This window comes from Myxocyprinus asiaticus, chromosome 31 (genome assembly GCF_019703515.2).
Source record: "Myxocyprinus asiaticus isolate MX2 ecotype Aquarium Trade chromosome 31, UBuf_Myxa_2, whole genome shotgun sequence".
Lineage (NCBI taxonomy): Eukaryota > Metazoa > Chordata > Actinopteri > Cypriniformes > Catostomidae > Myxocyprinus > Myxocyprinus asiaticus.
The window spans coordinates 42,314,832-42,333,597 of record NC_059374.1 but is presented as its reverse complement, the minus strand read 5'-3'; the positions used below and the strand labels follow the sequence as shown (position 1 = coordinate 42,333,597).

The 18,766-nt window shown below is 38.7% G+C and overlaps 1 protein-coding gene across 1 annotated transcript; it reads right to left on the bottom strand.

Moving 5' to 3' along the window:
- Window positions 1-38: 38 nt before the first annotated feature.
- LOC127422591 (protein IWS1 homolog) lies at window positions 39-15,961 on the bottom strand. The gene is made up of 15 exons (XM_051666249.1): window positions 15,625-15,961; window positions 14,375-14,442; window positions 13,519-14,017; window positions 10,590-10,640; window positions 10,285-10,492; window positions 10,150-10,207; window positions 7,555-7,670; window positions 7,293-7,443; window positions 5,660-5,742; window positions 5,447-5,576; window positions 5,247-5,364; window positions 5,038-5,149; window positions 3,346-3,402; window positions 2,211-2,322; window positions 39-464 (listed from the first exon to the last, which is right to left on the bottom strand). Exons 1-15 carry the CDS (start codon window positions 15,650-15,652, stop codon window positions 339-341), a joined length of 1,917 nt encoding a protein of 638 aa, XP_051522209.1. The 5' UTR covers window positions 15,653-15,961; the 3' UTR covers window positions 39-338.
- Between the last annotated feature and the right edge of the window lie 2,805 nt (window positions 15,962-18,766).

The following is an 18,766-nucleotide window of genomic DNA, read 5'->3' as shown; positions in this document are numbered from 1 at the left end:
AAAAGCTGAAGAGAAAAAACAGTCAAGTACAACATGAGTAAAAGTTATGACATGGAAACTCTTTATCATGAAAGATACATTGGAACCAAACACTGCAAGGGTTCATAGTTCAGTTCTGTAGGCAGTCAATAAATTGCAAACGTGTGGCTATGCTAAATCACCACGCGCAGCTAAACCACAGACATGTAGCTACAGTACAAACATGTAGCCTTTCTGACATCGCTTTATTCTGCAGAACTATTGTAGAATCCAACATCCAAGACTGGCACCGTTTTACAGAAAAATACAAAACGAAAGATAGCTGGGGGGGCTTTTGGGGGGTGGGGGAGAAAGCAGTATCAGAGAGGCATACGGTTCCCCTCCACGCTAATCTTTACCGCGTGTCCCGTCTTCGTTAGCCGTTTGATGTCTGCAAAGCGTCGCATCTGTTTATCTACTCGTGATAATCCCTTCTTCATTGGACCCTAAAGAAACGAGAAGGGAGAAATTTAATAACAATTGCAAAAAATTATATACAAAATAATTATCTAAATATTATATACAATTATAATGTTAACTCCAGAAAACAGGATACTCTGCCACTAAACACAAAAGCAAGCCATTTCTTTAATTAAAAAAAAAATAAAAAAAAGTGGAAAATGAAATCTGTGCAACTACTTTTTAAATGATTTTTTTCTTAGTTGCAGACTTTTCAGTTTTCTGTGGTTGAATTTTTTTTTTTCCGTAAAATGAAACTAAACTACGTAAAACTGAAAACTCTGCAACTATGAACAAGCTAATTACTATTATTATTTTTACATTTTTTTTTGCTTATAGTAATTCATTTCCAGTTTTATGCAAATTCATTTTAAAAACGTAAACAGCAGAAAACTGAAAACTCTGCAACTATCCGCAAAAACAAACCATGTTTATTTTGGCTTGTAATTAGTTTCCAGTTTTATTCTATTTTTTTTTTTTTTTTTACTATGGAAAAATGAAAACACAGTAACTACTGTACGCACAAAAACAAGCAACTTTTTTTATACTATTGTCTTGCTTGAAGCAACGGTTTCCAGTTTTACGCACATTTAAAAAAAAAAAATCAACAATTAAAAAAAATGGAAAACTATCCGCAAAAAAATTTTTTTTTTTTTTTTTGCCTGTAATTAGTTTCCAGTTAAAAAATAAAAAATAAAAAATTAATAAAAAATGTGCTTGTAATAATTAGTTTCCAGTTTTATGCTATTTTTTTTATTTTAACTATGGAAAAATGAAAACGCAGCAACTACGCACAAAAACAAGCAATTTTTTTTTAAACTGTTTTCTTGCTTAAAGCAACAGTTTCCAGTTTTAGGCATATATATATATATAAAATAAAAAATAAAAAACGTAACCCTAACTGCAAAAACTGAAAAGATCACTACTCAAAAAAATAATAATAATAATAATATTAAATATATAATAATAAATAAAATAAAAAAATCTTGCAAGGTCAAAATGAACAAACATGTAAAAACACACAGGGCTGTTAATATCTGTAAAGTATATTTTGAATAGAAAAGGTACAAACCAGTAAAAAAAAGTCTGTTAAAATGCTAAAAAAGTTGTAACGGGAATGGAGAGCTGAAGTTTGTCACTCAAAGTTCAGCTGCTCTTTTACACCAACTGCATTACTTACAGCTAAACTGATGAAACATGTTGCTTAATAAGCTAAAGATTTTTCCAAGTTTGGAAAAACTGTTCAACGAATGAACTATTCCTTTTAGACCAGGTCTAGAAAAATGTTCAAATATTAATTTACTGCCACATATTGAGAATAGGAACTGATTAACAGCAGGCAGTTTGCGTGTTAGAGTTGCGAACAGGGCAGCATGCACCATGCAGCCACTTACTGCCCCTCACTGACAGGTGTGTGTACTACAGGGGCAGACGGTTCCCCTCAGTGCTGAATGTCACAGCACCCTGTGGGCAGCGCTGTTTCTCCGTTCTGCAAAACACCGCTTGTGCTTCTCCAGCAGGCTGATGCCTTTCCTAAAACTCCTCTACCAATCAGATAGCAGGAAAAATTCTCCCTTGACCAATCAGATAACTGTAAAAACTTCCATTTGACCAATCGCATAACAGTACAAACTCTTGACTAATCTGATAATAGTAAAAGCTCACCTTGACCAATCAGACAAACAATAGTAATTCAACACAACAAGCCCCGCCCACATATACACAACACTCACTCTGCTTGAGTCCATGTCTATGTTCCATTTAGGCCGAACAACGTAGTCCTTATTGGATGGCATCGGCACACGCGCCCTCGCACAGAACCCGGGGTCACCTGGCCGCAACGCCCTGAGAAAGAGAAAGAGATGTAAGGCGAGTCTTGTGCGTATGAATGTTTTTATTGTAAGAAAATAATATCACAGAAATGTATTACATTTTCAAAGTAATAAGACTTACAGACAAACAACTTTGATTAAACAAAAACTGTAAAAAATTTAATAACATGAAAATCAATATTTTAAATAATAAAATGTATCCAAATACTTCAAATGTGTCTCTCTTTTTGGTCAACTTTACCATTTCACTGTGGGGTTTTTTTTTGTTTTTATTATATTAATATAATGCAATAGTAAAATATTTCTGTACTAAATGTTTTACTTTTACTTGTTATTTTAAGGCTCTACGATTAAACCCATGAGATTCTGTTTTTTATTGTGTGTTCATTCTATCATCAAAAGGTAATGAGTCATGTCCACTGCATGTATGAACCCACAATGACTAAGAACATTTGCCATTATTTTAATTGGGTTCAATAGTTATTTTGTGTGTGTGTGTGTGAGAGAGAGAGAGAGAGAGAGTGAGTGTGAGAAAGAGAGTGAGTGAGAGTGAGAGAGAGAGAGACAGACAGACAGAGACAGAGAGAGTGAGAGAGAGACAGAGAGAGACAGACAGACAGTGAGAGACAGAGAGATAGACAGACAGAGAGAGAGAGACAGACAGAGACAGAGAGATAGACAGACAGAGACAGAGAGATAGACAGACAGAGATAGACAGAGAGAGAGAGCGAGAGAGAGACAGAGAGAGAGAAGGGCAGATACAGACAGAGCTGAATGCCCAGAGAGAGAGAGACAGAGACGGGCAGATACAGACAGAGCTGAATGCCCAGAGAGAGAGAGAGAGAGAGAGAGAGAGAGAGAGAGACAGAGAAGGGCAGATACAGACAGAGCTGAATGCCCAGAGAGAGAGAGAGAGAGACAGAGACAGAGAAGGGCAGATACAGACAGAGCTGAATGCCCAGAGAGAGAGAGAGAGAGAGAGAGAGAGAGACACAGACCAACAGACAGACAGACAGAGAGACAGAGAGAGACTCACTTTTCTTCTCCGGTGAGCACCTTTTCCAAATCTCTGCGAGGAGTCTGTCCACCTGAACTGTGAGGAGAAAAAACACACACATGGTTTGAGTCTGTGTAAATGAATAATGTGATAATTGTGATGTGTGTTCAGGCAAACATGCGGTCAGAGTTTGACTCATATGTTCTGTTGGCAGTGCAGTCGGGCTGCTTTAGGTTTGACTGACGGATGAGTTTGATCACACAAGCCTGAATGCAAACAGTCGTTTTAAACAACACACACACACACACACACACACACACAACATCACAACTAGGGATGCACCAATAGGAACATTTCTGGTCAATACCAATACGCATTTTAACAAAAATTCCATAGGCTGATACCGATATTTTGCCACTTACCTTATTTTGTTATCAGATCACCGTTTTACTCATTTTAAAAATGTACAAAGAGGTACAAAAGCTTTTTTACTGTTCTAACAATAAATAACTTCCACTGAACATTGGATCTGTTGAACATGACAGGACAGCATTTTAAAGAGACACAGTGAAAGATAAATAAGATAAAAAGATACAGAAATTAACTAAATATGATAACATGATGATTGATATGAAAAAAAGATTATTTAGCACTTTTAAAACATTTTTGCACTTCTGTTTTTGCAGCTCAAAACAACAGAACTCACTTTTGACATGTTTGTACTGTTCAGTGTGGTCACTCCGAATATTGATTTAGCTTTTTTATGTTTACTGGACTTTGTATGACGTTAATTGATCAATTAAAACTATTTATGTCATTATTTTTGAAGACATCCTCACTATGCAACATTTTTCACAAGTGCCTAAAACTTTTGCACAGTACTGTATAACTAAACATGCAATATTTATAATAATTAATAAATTCATAGTATGCATATGTTGGGCAATTCCATGGAAATTTTAACCACATCATGGAAAAATAAAACATTTAAACCAAAGGAACAAAACACCCTTTTAAATGATGTTTTATAGTAGTGAATAATAGATAATGGATAATGCCGTCCAGACCGCTAGAGGGCGCCGCTTGCTCACACAGTGCTAACTGAGTGTTTTTAATGTTTAGTAACCGCACAAGGTCATATTATGATTTCAATCTTAATTCAATTAATCATGCAGCATTAATAGATATCATACTGATGTCTCAGAAGTCAAAGTCTGCTGGTTTCAAAGCATTTTAGATGGTTTTCCTCATCATGTAGCCTATAGGTAAGTTTCACCACTGTAACGTTCGTTTATTGTTTTTTGAGAAAAATGAAAATGAAATCTTCGGAGTGCCAACCCTTCTACATATTGTGGCTATCATTACTTCTGGATTGCAGGGGTATAAACGCCAGTGTCATCATGATACGATCTTATATCGATTCTCTTAGCCAGCGATCTGATGTTTACCAATACCTCAAAGTCTGCCGCGATGCGATTTCGATTAGATTCAGGGGTCTCCGATCAATATTACTATGTGCTATATTTTACACAATCAATTATATTTATTATCAAACACACACACACACACACACACAGTGAACCTGAGGGGATGGTCAAAGACATCTGGTTCTTCTGCCCGCTCAGACTGCTGAGGCTCAATTACACATGAGAGGAAGAGGAGCGAGTGAGGAAGACGATGAGGAGATGGCATCAGGTAAACCTCACAGAGCAGCTGAATGTATGCGTTTACCTGAGTCGCCTGCGGGGGGCGATCTGCTGATCGAGGTCTCTCTGCTGTCTCTCTTCTCTCGTCATTCCCTTGTAGTTTGACGTTAAACCAAAGATGGGCCGCGACCACTCGTCTACACACAGATCACAAATCAAACATATTCAAGCAACTTCGTGAGGTGCATCCTGAGATGCTTTTTAAAAGGGGTCTGTGAGAGTCAGTGTTCATACTGATGAGTTTGAGAGCGAGGTCTTTGTTCGGTCGAGACTCTTTAGGGTGTTTGTAGAGGTACATGACGGCTCGCCCGATGCCACTGAGCTTCAGTGTCTCCTGACTCACACTGGGCAACTGTCCACAAACAAACAGTGTTCAATTAGTGTCTCAGTTTGACTACCTTATCTATGTGTTTAAACCAATGCTGTGGACTCACTTCCTGAAGTATTTTGAGGAGTTCCTCTCTGATTTTGAGCGCTGGCAGACTCTTATCCGGCAGAGGACTGATCCATTCCTTGATTGCCATCATCACACCACTGTCTATAAATGTCTCCTTCAGATCCTGCCTGCACACACACAGACACACAGGTTACTCCTCTAGTACTGATGCTGAAGTGATGACAGATGGAGGAGAGAAACATACACTCACTTCTTTAAATGCATCACTACTGTGGGCAGCAGCATGAGTTTCTTTAGAGCTGGTTTCTTCTGACTGTTTAAAGTTCTGTCCTCCTGCAACACACACACACACACACACACAGAGAGAGACGCGCACGCGCACACAGAGAGAGACGCGCACGCACGCAGAGACACACGCACGCACGCAGAGAGACACGCACGCACGCAGAGAGACACGCACGCACGCAGAGAGACACGCACGCACGCAGAGAGACACGCACGCACGCAGAGAGACACGCACACGCAGAGACACGCACACGCAGAGACACGCACACGCAGAGACACGCACACGCAGAGACACGCACACACGCAGAGACACGCACACACGCAGAGACACGCACACACGCAGAGACACGCACACACGCAGAGACACACACACACAGAGACACACAGAGACATACACACACACACACACAGAGACACACACACACACACACACAGAGACACACACACACACACACAGAGACACACACACACACACACACAGAGACATACACACACACACACACACAGAGACACACACACACACACACACACACACAGAGACACACACACACACAGAGACATACACACACACAGAGACATACACACAGAGACATACACACACACACACACACAGAGACATACACACACACACACACACAGAGACATACACACACACACACACACAGAGACATACACACACACACACACACACAGAGACATACACACACACACACACACACAGAGACATACACACACACACACACACACAGAGACATACACACACACACACACACACAGAGACATACACACACACACACACACACAGAGACATACACACACACACACACACACACACACAGAGAGAGATGAATGGGTTAGACTGACAGCCAGAATGCACACACAGTTGCACACAGTCCCATATACATACAGACCCCACAAACAGCCAAGGTGTTGACCATTTTTGAACAGCTTTGGAGGGTTAAAAAAAAATTGTGTGAAATTTTCAAAACTATAATAACCCTGTGCAACACTTGTTTCTATAGTTTAATATTATAATAATTGGGGAATTTATTTTTAATATAGCTTTATCCACCACTAACAGAAATGTACCATATTGTAAGCATTATAGGAAAACCAAAATGATGGTAATAATAATAATACCAATAAAAACTGTTTTACTATAGTAACGCCATGGTAAGCTTAATTTTCATGTGGTGGAAACCATGGTTTGAAAACCATACTTGTACCAGAAATTGACCGTAGTGTTACTATAGTAAAACTGTAGTAAATGTGTAATTTTTATTTCCATAGTTTTGATTTTCCTGTATTATTACTATGGCTAAAATACAGTTAATGTAGTGAAACCATGGTACATTTTCATAAGGGATTGATGAAGCTATAGTGAGTGAGAACTAAATTCGCTCCCTGTCCTCTAAGAAGCTCCGTACTAGCCCCATAGACTTCCATTGTAAGTGCATTAATGTAAACACAATGTGTGTTTCACAAACTGAAGGACAGTTGTAATTATTGTCTGTGCTAATCAACAGCATGTCACAGATGCAAGTGAAGAAACCAGAATGATACAAGTTTTCCTGAAACACACACACACACGCACGCACCTCTGCAGCTTCTGTCATTTTAGTAATCATCGCACTGACGACATCATCCGCGTCACTGATGAACGTCCCCCCATCTCGATTCCGTCGGCGTTTGCCACTCTGAGCCTTCTTACGAGCCAACATGATGTCAAAATCTGACATAGAGGACATGCTAAAACACACACACACTCGATTAAATCTCCTGCACAACTTTAGATGTTCTGTCACAGCATCTGACATTCCATATTCACTTCCTGTCTGCTGTTAATATGACATCACTCACTCGTGTCCTCCTCGGTCCACGACATCATCATCAGAATCAGAGTCGTTCTCCGCACCCTTACTTCCTGCGGCCTGAGACTGCTGCCTCTCGCCCTCCAACTCCTCTTGATTGAAGCCCTGAACACATACACACACACACACACACACATAGGGTCAAAGGTCATGATTGTGTAAATTAGCATTAGAAGGTCATTTTAATGAATCTCTTGTTTTAGATGGTTCGTTTTAACGCACGGCTACAAAAAAACTCATCACTGAACGGCTTGACTGATTATACATTACATATAAATACAGTTATATAAGGACTTTAAATAATTTCATCTTTCAGCTTTTTGTTGTCAAATATTTAGTTAAATACTGCTACGTATATCATTTTATACAAGTAATAAAAGCTTGATCACATAAGGACAGTATATTATACATTATTGATAACAATTAATAAGGTTGTATTCGTTAACGTCAGTTAAACTAACAACACGTTTACAGCATTTATTCATCTTGGTTAATGTTAATTTCTACATATACATTTTTAACATTTAAAGTTGTATAAATAAACATTATTAAATGCAATATGAACTTAAACGAACTAATAATGAACAACTGAATATTTAAAAATTAGCATTAATCAAGATAAATAAATGCTGTTCATTATTATTTCATGTTATCTAAAACATTTACTAACGTTAACAAATAGAACCATATTGTAAAGTGTTACCATATTATTTTAATAATGTTTATAGCAAAATATTTAGATAAATATCCAACATGTTGCTCACATCAGTTTTACTCTCAAACTAAATTATTACAGTAACGTTATTTAAAAACGCTTTGTAAATCAATTATAATGAATCATTAAAAGAATCAATTCAAAAGAACAAATCATTTGTGAATCAGACATCGCTAGTGGTAATGAAGCATTTAGTTAAATACTGCTATATTATGTTTTCCACTACAAAAAATATATACGTTTATTTATATACGGATTTTATATAAAGATAATATATTTTTTGTGTATATATTTTTTTTTCCTTTTTTTCTCCCCAATTTGGAATGCCCAATTCCCAATGCGCTCGAAGTTCTCATGGTGGCGTAGTGACTCGCCTCAATCCGGGTGGCGGAGGACGAATCTCAGTTGCCTCCGCGTCTGAGACCGTCAATCCGCGCATCTTATCACGTGGCTTGTTGAGTGCGTTACCGCAGAGACGTAGTGTGTGTGGAGGCTTCACGCTATTCTCCACGGCATCCACGCACAACTCACCACACCAAGAGCGAACCACATTATAGCGACCCATGTGACTTTACCCTCCTAGCAACCGGGCCAATTTGGTTGCTTAGGAGACCTGGCTGGAGTCACTCAGCACTCCCTGGATTCGAACTCGCGACTCTAGGGATTGTAGTCAGCGTCAATACTCGCTGAGCTACCCAGGCCCCCAATAAAATGCTTTATTATCATTTTCCAAACAAAGTCTTCCACAGTATAAAGATAGAAATGCACTAAAATATCACCAATTCAAATAACATTACATTTTCTCAAAGTCTAAGTTGAAATTTGAGTAATTGAAAGAACTAGTCCCCACAGAGGATGCATACTCATTGCAATGGGCATTAAATCTCCTTAAACTCTCATCCTCCACAATTTGCCGGTAGACTGTGGTTATCTGCTTTGATACAGCAATCGTGAAGCTGCGTTCATGATTTGCGTCAAAGCGGCAATGCCAGCGTCACCATGAAAAGTGCTTGCAAACAAAAACGTCTCATTCTGCGTTTTGGTGATAGTTAAGACTTGGTGTGCTTGGGGGTCTGGGTAGCTCAGCGAGTATTGACGCTGGCTACCACCCCTGGAGTCGCGAGTTCGAATCCACAGCGTGCTGAGTGACTCCAGCCAGGTCTCCTAAGCAACCAAATTGGCCCGGTTGCTAGGGAGTGTAGAGTCACATGAGGTAACCTCCTCGTGGTCGCTATAATGTGGTTCTCGCTTTCGGTGGGGTGCGTGGCGAGTTGTGCATGGATACCGCGGAGAATAGCGCGAAGCCTCCGCGGTAACACGTTCAACAAGCCACGTGATAAGATGCGTGGATTGACGTCACAGAGGCGGAGGCAACTGAGGTTCGTCCTCCACCACCCAGATTAAGGCGAGTCACTACGCCACCACGAGGATTTAGAGCGCATTGGGAATTGGTCATTCCAAATTGAGAAAAAAAAAAAAAAAGATGGTGTGCTTCTGTAGTAATTAAAATGCTCCTTACATTACACTCTGTAATTCTCTATTATTGAAGTGTGCATCAGTGTAATGACTCCGGGCAGACACATTACAAAGGTTCCGCCCTTCACACAAGTGTTTCTGCTGTATTAACGGTAAATGCATTAATCGGGATTAAGACAAATGAACACGGTAAACCTTTTTAATGAATCGCAAGCGTTAACACGTTAATTCTGACAGCTCTAGTAAATAACAAATTTTTTTTACTCCCAAACAAATATTTCGAGTTTCGAGTAAATGCTTTTTGAATCGATTCTAATGAATCATTAAAATGAACCGGTTTACATGAACGATTAATTCATTAATCAGACATCACTAATGGAAATGAGAGCTCACCGTAAACTCCTCTTCTTCCTCATCGCCAGACTCACCAAAGATATCTGCAATCATTTTCCTAAAGGAACAAATAGAGGACAGTAACACACAAACACAGACAAAAACAAGAGATTATAGTGTGTTACGAGCACTAACTCTTCTTCATCATCGCCCGATTCGCTGTCACTGCCGAACAGCGCTTTCTCGTCTTTCTTCCCGCCGTCTGCCTTTCTGCCGTCCTCCTCTTCCTCACTGTCTGAGCCCAGCTCCTTCAGTTTAGCGGCTAAACTCTTATCAGGAGCTCCAGAGCCTTCATCACTGCCAGAGTCATCATCATCAGACACCAGCCGGCTCTTCTTCACCTCTATAGGCAGACCATATCATCATCATCATCATCAGATGACATTATCACAAGGAGCAGATGATGTCATAGAGTGTGTTACAGACAGAAAGAAAACTACCTTTCTCCTCCTCTTCCTCACTGTCCGAAAGAATGGCTTTCTTCCTCTTCACTGAAATCACAGAGAATTTACAGTTTGCCATTAGAAAGATCTCACAAAGCTGTGACACAAACTTCATGGTTAAACTTCACATTATTGATATACGGATAAATCGGTGAGGCAGATTATATGGAAGATGTTTAGTGATTTTGAGATGTGTTTTTATTTAATTTAATGCAATTAATTATAGAAAAAATAATGCGGTAAAAAAGTGTGCGCAATTAATCATGCTTCCTGATCCGTTCGTAAATTCTGTAATAATAGTACATATTTTCTGACCATCTGAGCAATGCATTTTTATGAGCCGTGTCAGCAGGGGGCAGTCAGCACAACATTTTTTAAGTTTAAACTACTTTTAACTCTGCCGCTGAAACCAGTTAGACGCTTCAAAAGCATCAGTCTGATGCACACGTACATAAATCGACAATTAAACAAAAAAGCACAGAAGGAATATAAGAATACGTCCTATAAGAACAGGACAGATTAACAAACGCGATTTCAAAACTGAGTCTGCTGTTGACTGGAAGCTTATGTTCAATGATATGGGAATAAAAAACACAATTATTTTGACTTCTAAAGACACTTGTCTAATCAATGCTTTCTCATCTGCCACAATAATACATTATATTTCAATCTGAATATCTGAACGTATTATTAAAATTATTATATATTTATAGTTATTATATTTTTATAATTAATATAATTATTTGAATTATTGTGTTATTTATATTGAATTATCTGTATTTAGAGGGCCTTTCTCAGGAAATATTGATATATGCAAATATTTGATTAATCAATCAGCATGTCATGCAATTAATTCAATTAAAAATTTATTGACTGACAGCCCTCTTTAAAAACAATTATTTACCTGCCAATGGTGAGTGAATTGAGAATATTTATAAGCCATAAATATTTCTATTCCTTACTGGCTATGTAATTGTATTTTGCTTATTTTATTTATTTATTTATTTATTTTAAGCAACAACAGTTCATTTCTGGTCCTCAAATCTGATTGGATGAGCAGCATTCCAAGAGTGCTGATATACAGTCCAACATCACTGCGACACTACTGGCATATTTACACCAGTAGGTGGTGACAAATAAGTGTCTTTTCTGTTGGGATGCACCTATATGAAATGTTTTGGCCGATACAGATTTTAACAAAAACACTATTGGACGATAATGATATTTTGCAACATACCTTATTTTGTCATCTGGTCACTGTTTTGCATAGAAATTATGTTTAAAAAAATGTAAAAAGAGGTACAAAAGCTTTTCATTTGTCTAAAAATAGATTTTTTCCATTGAACACGTATTGGATCTGTTGAAAACATGACAGGCCAAAATTTGAGAGCAACGATGAAAGTAAATAGTTCATAGAAGATGAAAAGATTTTAAAAATATATTGAAAAATAACTAAATGTCAAAGCATGATGACTGACGTGAAAAAAGGTTATTTTACACTTCTAAAACATTTTAGCACTTCTGTTTTTGCAGTTCAAAACAACAGAACTCACATTTTACATGTATGTACAGTATATGATAGAATATTACAAATTCATACTATGCCTATGATGGGCAATTCTACGGAAATTTCAACCACATCATGGAAAAAATTAAAAGTTACCAAAGGAACAAAACACCTTTTTAATTTCTACTGGGGTATAATAGATAATGGACAATGCTATAGACACCGCTAGAGGGCGCCGCTTGCTTACACAGTGCTGAATGAAGTGCTCAGTGTATCGCTTGCTGAATGCAGTCTATTTTTAAACTCAGCCTTTTAGTAATTGCGTAAGACCATATTGCGATTTCAATCTTAATCAATCGTGCAGCCTTAATGGATACCACTGTAAAGTTCGCTGGTTTCAAAGCTTTTTGGATGGTTTCATCTCATCATGTATAGCGTGTCACGTCAGTAACGCCATTTTTTCCATTAATGTGAGAACGAAAATATGTTCTTAAGAGTGCCAGCCCTTCAACATACTGTGGCTATTATTATTTCTGCATTGTGCATTTGAATTCACAGAGTTTTTACAAAGTGCGATAATTAATTATAAATCAACCATTGGTTTTTCATATCAGCGTTTTCATGCTTAAAACCGATTTGTCGATTGTTTTAATTTGGTCAATATTTGGCCGATAGGTGGCCTGGGTAGCTCAGCAAGTAAAGACGCTGACTACCACACCTGGAGTCGCGAGTTCGAATCCCAGGGTGTGCTGAGTGACTCCAGCCAGGTCTCCTAAGCAACCAAATTGGCCCGGTTGCTAGGGAGGGTAGAGTCACATGGGGTAACCTCCTCATGGCGCTATAATGTGGTTCTCACTCTCGGTGGGGCGCGTGGTGTGTTGTGTGTGGATGCCGCGGAGAATAGCGTGAAGCCTCCACACGCGCTATGTCTCCGTGGTAACTACGCCACCATGAGGATTTAGAGCGCGTTGGGAATTGGGCATTCCAAATTGGGAGAAAAAGGGAGAAAAATCACAAAAAATAATAATATTTGGCCAATAAAAATCTGTGCATCCCTACTTCGTTCACCACTTAAATAATTTAAGTTAACAAGAACATTTCATACACTTAAAAGATTCTTTCAAAAACATTGATTCTTTTATAAACAAAACACCACTAGTTCAAAACAAGAGTATGAGAGTTGTGCAGAAAGTGAGTTGTGCTTGATGCTTCAGCTTCTTTTGAAACTATTTTTGCTGGCGGAGAAGAAATATACAAGCTAGACAATTTTTGTCTGAAATGTTATTTAAATTAAAAGTTATTAAATATATTGGACTTCAACCAAATTTTTTTTTGTTGCAGTTATCAGGTAACTTCTGAGCAACAAAGCCAATTTCCACACCCACATGGCCTTGATTTCGATTATATAATCAAACATACCAGGCTTTTCATCCTCATCTTCATCGTCATTGCTGTCCAGAGCCCGTCGTTTGGGCCCTTCATCCTGGTCACTTCCTGCTTCCTCCTTCGGTTTGTCCTCCTCTTCCTCACTGTCCGAGTTCATCACAGATTTCCACTTCCCTTTCTCTGACCTCCCTCCTTCCTCTTCTTCCTCTTCATCATCAGATGCTCTCTGCGTTTTCTCTTTAGGTTTGTCATCATCTAAATCGCTTCCCGCGTCTGATCTCGGGCTGCGTCGCGTCTCCTGCTCGTCGTGGTTGCTGGCAGGGTGCGTCTTCTCCTCCTCCTCCTCCATGTCGGAGCTGCTCGCTCTTCGCTTTACAGGCGAGCTGTCCTCATCCTCGTCGCTGTCAGCAGGTCGCGGCCGTTCGGGTTCTGAATCACTGCCATCTCCTCCATGACCTTCGTGATCCGACCCGCTGTCTGCGATATCAGACTTTCTGTCGTGAGTGGTGTCCTCATTATCGCTGCCGTCATCCTACATGAACCGACCAATCAGAAAACATAGTTGCATTAATGTGCGGAAATAGGCCATTTGCATTTTTTATTTAATTTTTTACACAAAATGTATTTAATTTTGTGTAAAAACATGGTCACCTGTGCCAGCATGGTTAAATAAAAGGTCAACAAAGAGATGTTAAAAAGCTGTGGCTTTAACTACTTTCGGTTCATTTGTCACACTGGAAATGGAATACATTTCCTTGTGTCTTATCTTCAAAGGATGCATCACATCATGCAGGTAACCAAGTACACTTGTTCAGTAATAAATAAAAATGTAAATGTGTCAGTATCAACACAACTGCATCATTAGAAATCATCAGAATCAGAGACTCACGTCTGACCGTCGTGATTCGGGTCTCAAATCCTCTTGCTCGTCCTGGACTGGAGTACCACTGCCATCATCTGCACAAACACACATTCAGTATTTATTAACGATTTATTCAAAAATCCTAGTGACTTACAGTATATTCATTACAGGTTCAGTCTTCAGTATCCTGACGCAAAAAGTCTTGATAAAAAAAACTCAAGAGATAATGATATGAAACAAAATAATCATATTTTGGTCATAATATCTTTTAAGGATAGTGATCATATGAAGCCATTTATTATCACATAGTTGTTTGGCTCCTTTTTAAATCATAATGATAACAGAAATCACCCAAATGGCCCTGATCAAAAGTTTACACACCCTTGAATGTTTGGCCATGTTACAGACACACAAGGTGACACACACAGGTTTAAAAGGCAATTAAAGGTTAATTTCCCACACCTGTGGCTTTTAAATTGCAATTAGTGTCTGTGTATAAATAGTCAATGAGTTTGTTAGCTCTCCCGTGGATGCACTGAGCAGGCTAGATACTGAGCCATGGGGAGCAGAAAAGAACTGTCAAAAGACCTGCGTAACAAGGTAATGGAACTTTATAAAGATGGAAAATGATATAAAAAGATATCCAAAGCCTTGAAAATGACAGTCAGTACTGTTCAATCACTTATTAAGAAGTGGAAAATTCGGGGATCTCTTGATTCCAAGCCAAGGTCAGGTAGACCAAGAAAGATTTCAGCCACAACTGCCAGAAGAATTGTTCGGGATACAAAGAAAAACCCACAGGTAACCTCAGGAGAAATACAGGCTGCTCTGGAAAAAGATGGTGTGGTTGTTTCAAGGAGCACTGTACATGAACAGTACTGACTGGCATTTTCAAGGCTTTGGATATCTTTTTATATCCTTTTCAAATGCATGTGACATAAAATAAAACAGAATTAGGTTGAAAGTAATCCAAACGTAATCGGATTAGATCACCCCAAAAATGTAATCTTTGAGATTACATTACTGCTTGAATTTTTTGTCATGTAATTTGTAATCAGTAACTGATTACAATTCACATGTAATCAGCCCAGCACTGTACATGTCCAAAATCACAAAAATACCATGGTATTTTAAGATATACCATAGTATAGACATTGGACCTCTAGTAATACCATGGTGTTTAGGCTACATGAGCACCATGGGAATAGCATGGTTTTACTATGGTATTTTGTAGTAAGGGTCTGTGAACAGAACACAACAGTTTGTGGTTGTGATACCTGAGCGGATCTCCTCATCTCCATCCATCTGTGCTGTGGACGGAACTGCGCTGCTTCAGCTCCACCCGAACACACACACACACACACACACACACAAATAAATAACACTGAACAGATCCGAAACTGAGCTCAGGACCGGTTCGGTCGCGCAGTATCAGAGATCAGTTCTTCTCTTCTCCAGATCAGGTCGGGGCTACGCGTCCGGTTGTGTCAGGACACACATGTGCTCTTATCAATTAAATTACTGAAAAATTACCGACTGTTGATTTCTGTCTGTTTTCATTTCTTCCTTTAAAATGGTGTCGCCGTTATGCTCAGGGGACGCATGCGTGGGACCACGCCGGCGCTTTAAAATGACGTATGGAATGACGCCACAATGCAGTGGGCGGGGCATCGTAAACGCGCGTCTTTGCGGCATTTTTTTTTTTAATTAGTTGTGGAAGATTCATTATTCACAAGATGAAAATAAAAAACAATATTTTATATTTTTTTTTATAGATTTGCAATGTACTTACAACTTAAATTAATGTTTTCGTTGTACTTGTGAAGACTTCTGGACCTTGACATCTTTTTTAATATTGGATATTTGAATATTGGCTTTCCCAAAACAGACAACACTGTAACATTATTAGCTCTTTTTGGAAAATTTCACATGCACAAGCAAAAAAAAAAAAAAAAAAAAAAAAAAAAAAAAAATATATATATATATATATATATATATATATATATATATATATATAATTTTTTTTTTTCAATTATTTTGAACAGTTGAAGATTTTTTATGCCTCGCATATACAGTTGAAGTCAGAAGTTTACATACACCATAGCCAAATACATTTAAACTCAGTTTTTCACAATTTCTGACATTTAATTGTAGTAAACATTCATTGTCTTAGGTCAGTTAGGATCACTACTTTTATTTTAAGAATGTTAAATGTCGGGGGTCTGGGTAGCTCAGCAAGTAAAGATGCTGACTACCACACCTGGAGTCGCGAGTTTGAATCCAGGGCATGCTGAGTGAATCCAGCCAGGTCTCCTAAGCAACCAAATTGGCCCAGTTGCTAGGGAGGGTAGAGTCACATGGGGAAACCTCTTCCTGGTTACTATAATGTGTGGTTCTTGCTCTCAGTGGGGCACCTGGTGAGTTGCGCGTGGATGCCATGGAGAATAGCGTGAAGCCTCCACACGCGCTATGTCTCTGCAGTAATGCGCTCAGCAAGCCACGTGATAAGATGCACAGATTGACAGTCTCAGACTCGGAGGCAACTGAGATTCGTCCTCTGCCACCACAAGGACTTGGAGTGCATTGGGAATTGAACATTCCAAATTGGTGAGCAAAAAAAAAAAAAAAAGAATGTGAAATGTCAGAATAATAGTAGAGAGAATGATTTATTTCAGCTTTTCTTTCTTTCATCACATTCCCAGTAGGTCAGAAGTTTACATACACTTTGTTAGTATTTGGTAGCATTGCCTTTAAATTGTTTAACTTGGGTCAAATGTTTTGGGTAGCCTTCCACAAGCTTCTCACAATAAGTTGCTGGAATTTTGTCCCATTCCTCCAGACAGAACTGGTGTAACTGAGTCAGGTTTGTTGGCCTCCTTGCTCACGCACGCTTTTCAGTTCTGCCCACAAATTTTCTATCAGGTTGAGGTCAGGGCTTTGTGATGGCCATTCCAATACCTTGACTTTGTTGTCTTTAAGCCATTTTGCCACAACTTTGGAGGTATGCTTGGGGTTATTGTCCATTTGGAAGGCCCATTTGCGACCAAGCTTTAACTTCCTGGCTGATGTCTTGAGATGTTGCTTCAATATATCCACATAAATTTCCTTCCTCATGATGCCATCTATTTTGTAAAGTGCATCAGTCCCTCCTGCAGCAAAGCACCCCCACAACATGATGCTGCCACCCTCATGCTTCACGGTTGGGATGGTGTTCTTCAGCTTTCAAGCCTCGCCCTTTTATCCTCCAAACATAACGATGGTCATTATGGCCAAACAGTTCAATATTAGTATCATCAGGCTAGAGGACATTTCTCCATAAAGTAAGATCTTTGTCCCCATGTGCACTTGCAAACTGTAGTCTGGCTTTTTTTATGGTGGTTTTGGAGCAGTGGCTTCTTTCTTGCTGAGCAGTCTTTCAGGTAATGTTGATATAGGACTCGTTTTACTGTGGATATAGATACTTGTCTACCTGTTTCCTCCAGCATCTTCACAAGGTCCTTTGCTGTTGTTCTGGGATTGATTTGCACTTTTCGCACCAAACTACATTTATTTCTTGGAGACAGAATGCGTCTCTTTCCCGAGCGGTATGATGGCTGTGTGGTCCCATGGTGTTTATATTTGTGTACTATAGTTCACACAGATGAACGTGACACCTTCAGGCGTTTGGAAATTGCTCCCAAGGATGAACCAGACTTGTGGAGGTCCACCATTTATTTTCTGAGGTCTTGGCTGATTTCTTTTGATTTTGCCATGATGTCAAGCAAAGAGGCACTGAGTTTGAAGGTAGGCCTTAAAATACATCCACAGGTACACCAATTCAGTACACCTCCTATCAGATGCTAATTGGCTAATTGTCTAAAGGTGTAACATCATTTTCTGGAATTTTCCAGGCTGCTTAAAGGCACAGTTAACTTAGTGTATGTAAACTGGAATTGTGATATAGTCAATCTGTCTGTAAACAATTGTTGGGAAAATTATTTGTGTCATGCACAAAGTAGATGTCCTAAACGACTTGCCAAAACTATAGTTTGCTCATATGAAATCTGTGGAGTGGTTAAAAAATGAGTTTTAATGACTTCAACCTAAGTGTATGTAAACTTTTGACTTCAACTGTAGATACCAAAAACATTATCTGCTAAAAACATTATTTTACCACTTTCAAGATTATTCTTTAATACGCCTTGGGTAGTTATTTATGGCTTATGTATTTACAAGACAAAATGATTGGAACAAAACCCAATTTGAATTTATTTTTTAGAGATTTACAAAATGATTCTATAATAACTGTATAATAGTTATAGTATATAATAAGTGTTGGACTGTTTAACCTGTATAATATCTTGTACTGAATTGTGTACGACTTGTATTTGTTATGTACTAAAAACCACATGGGACTGTATTTTAACTGTCCATGTATGT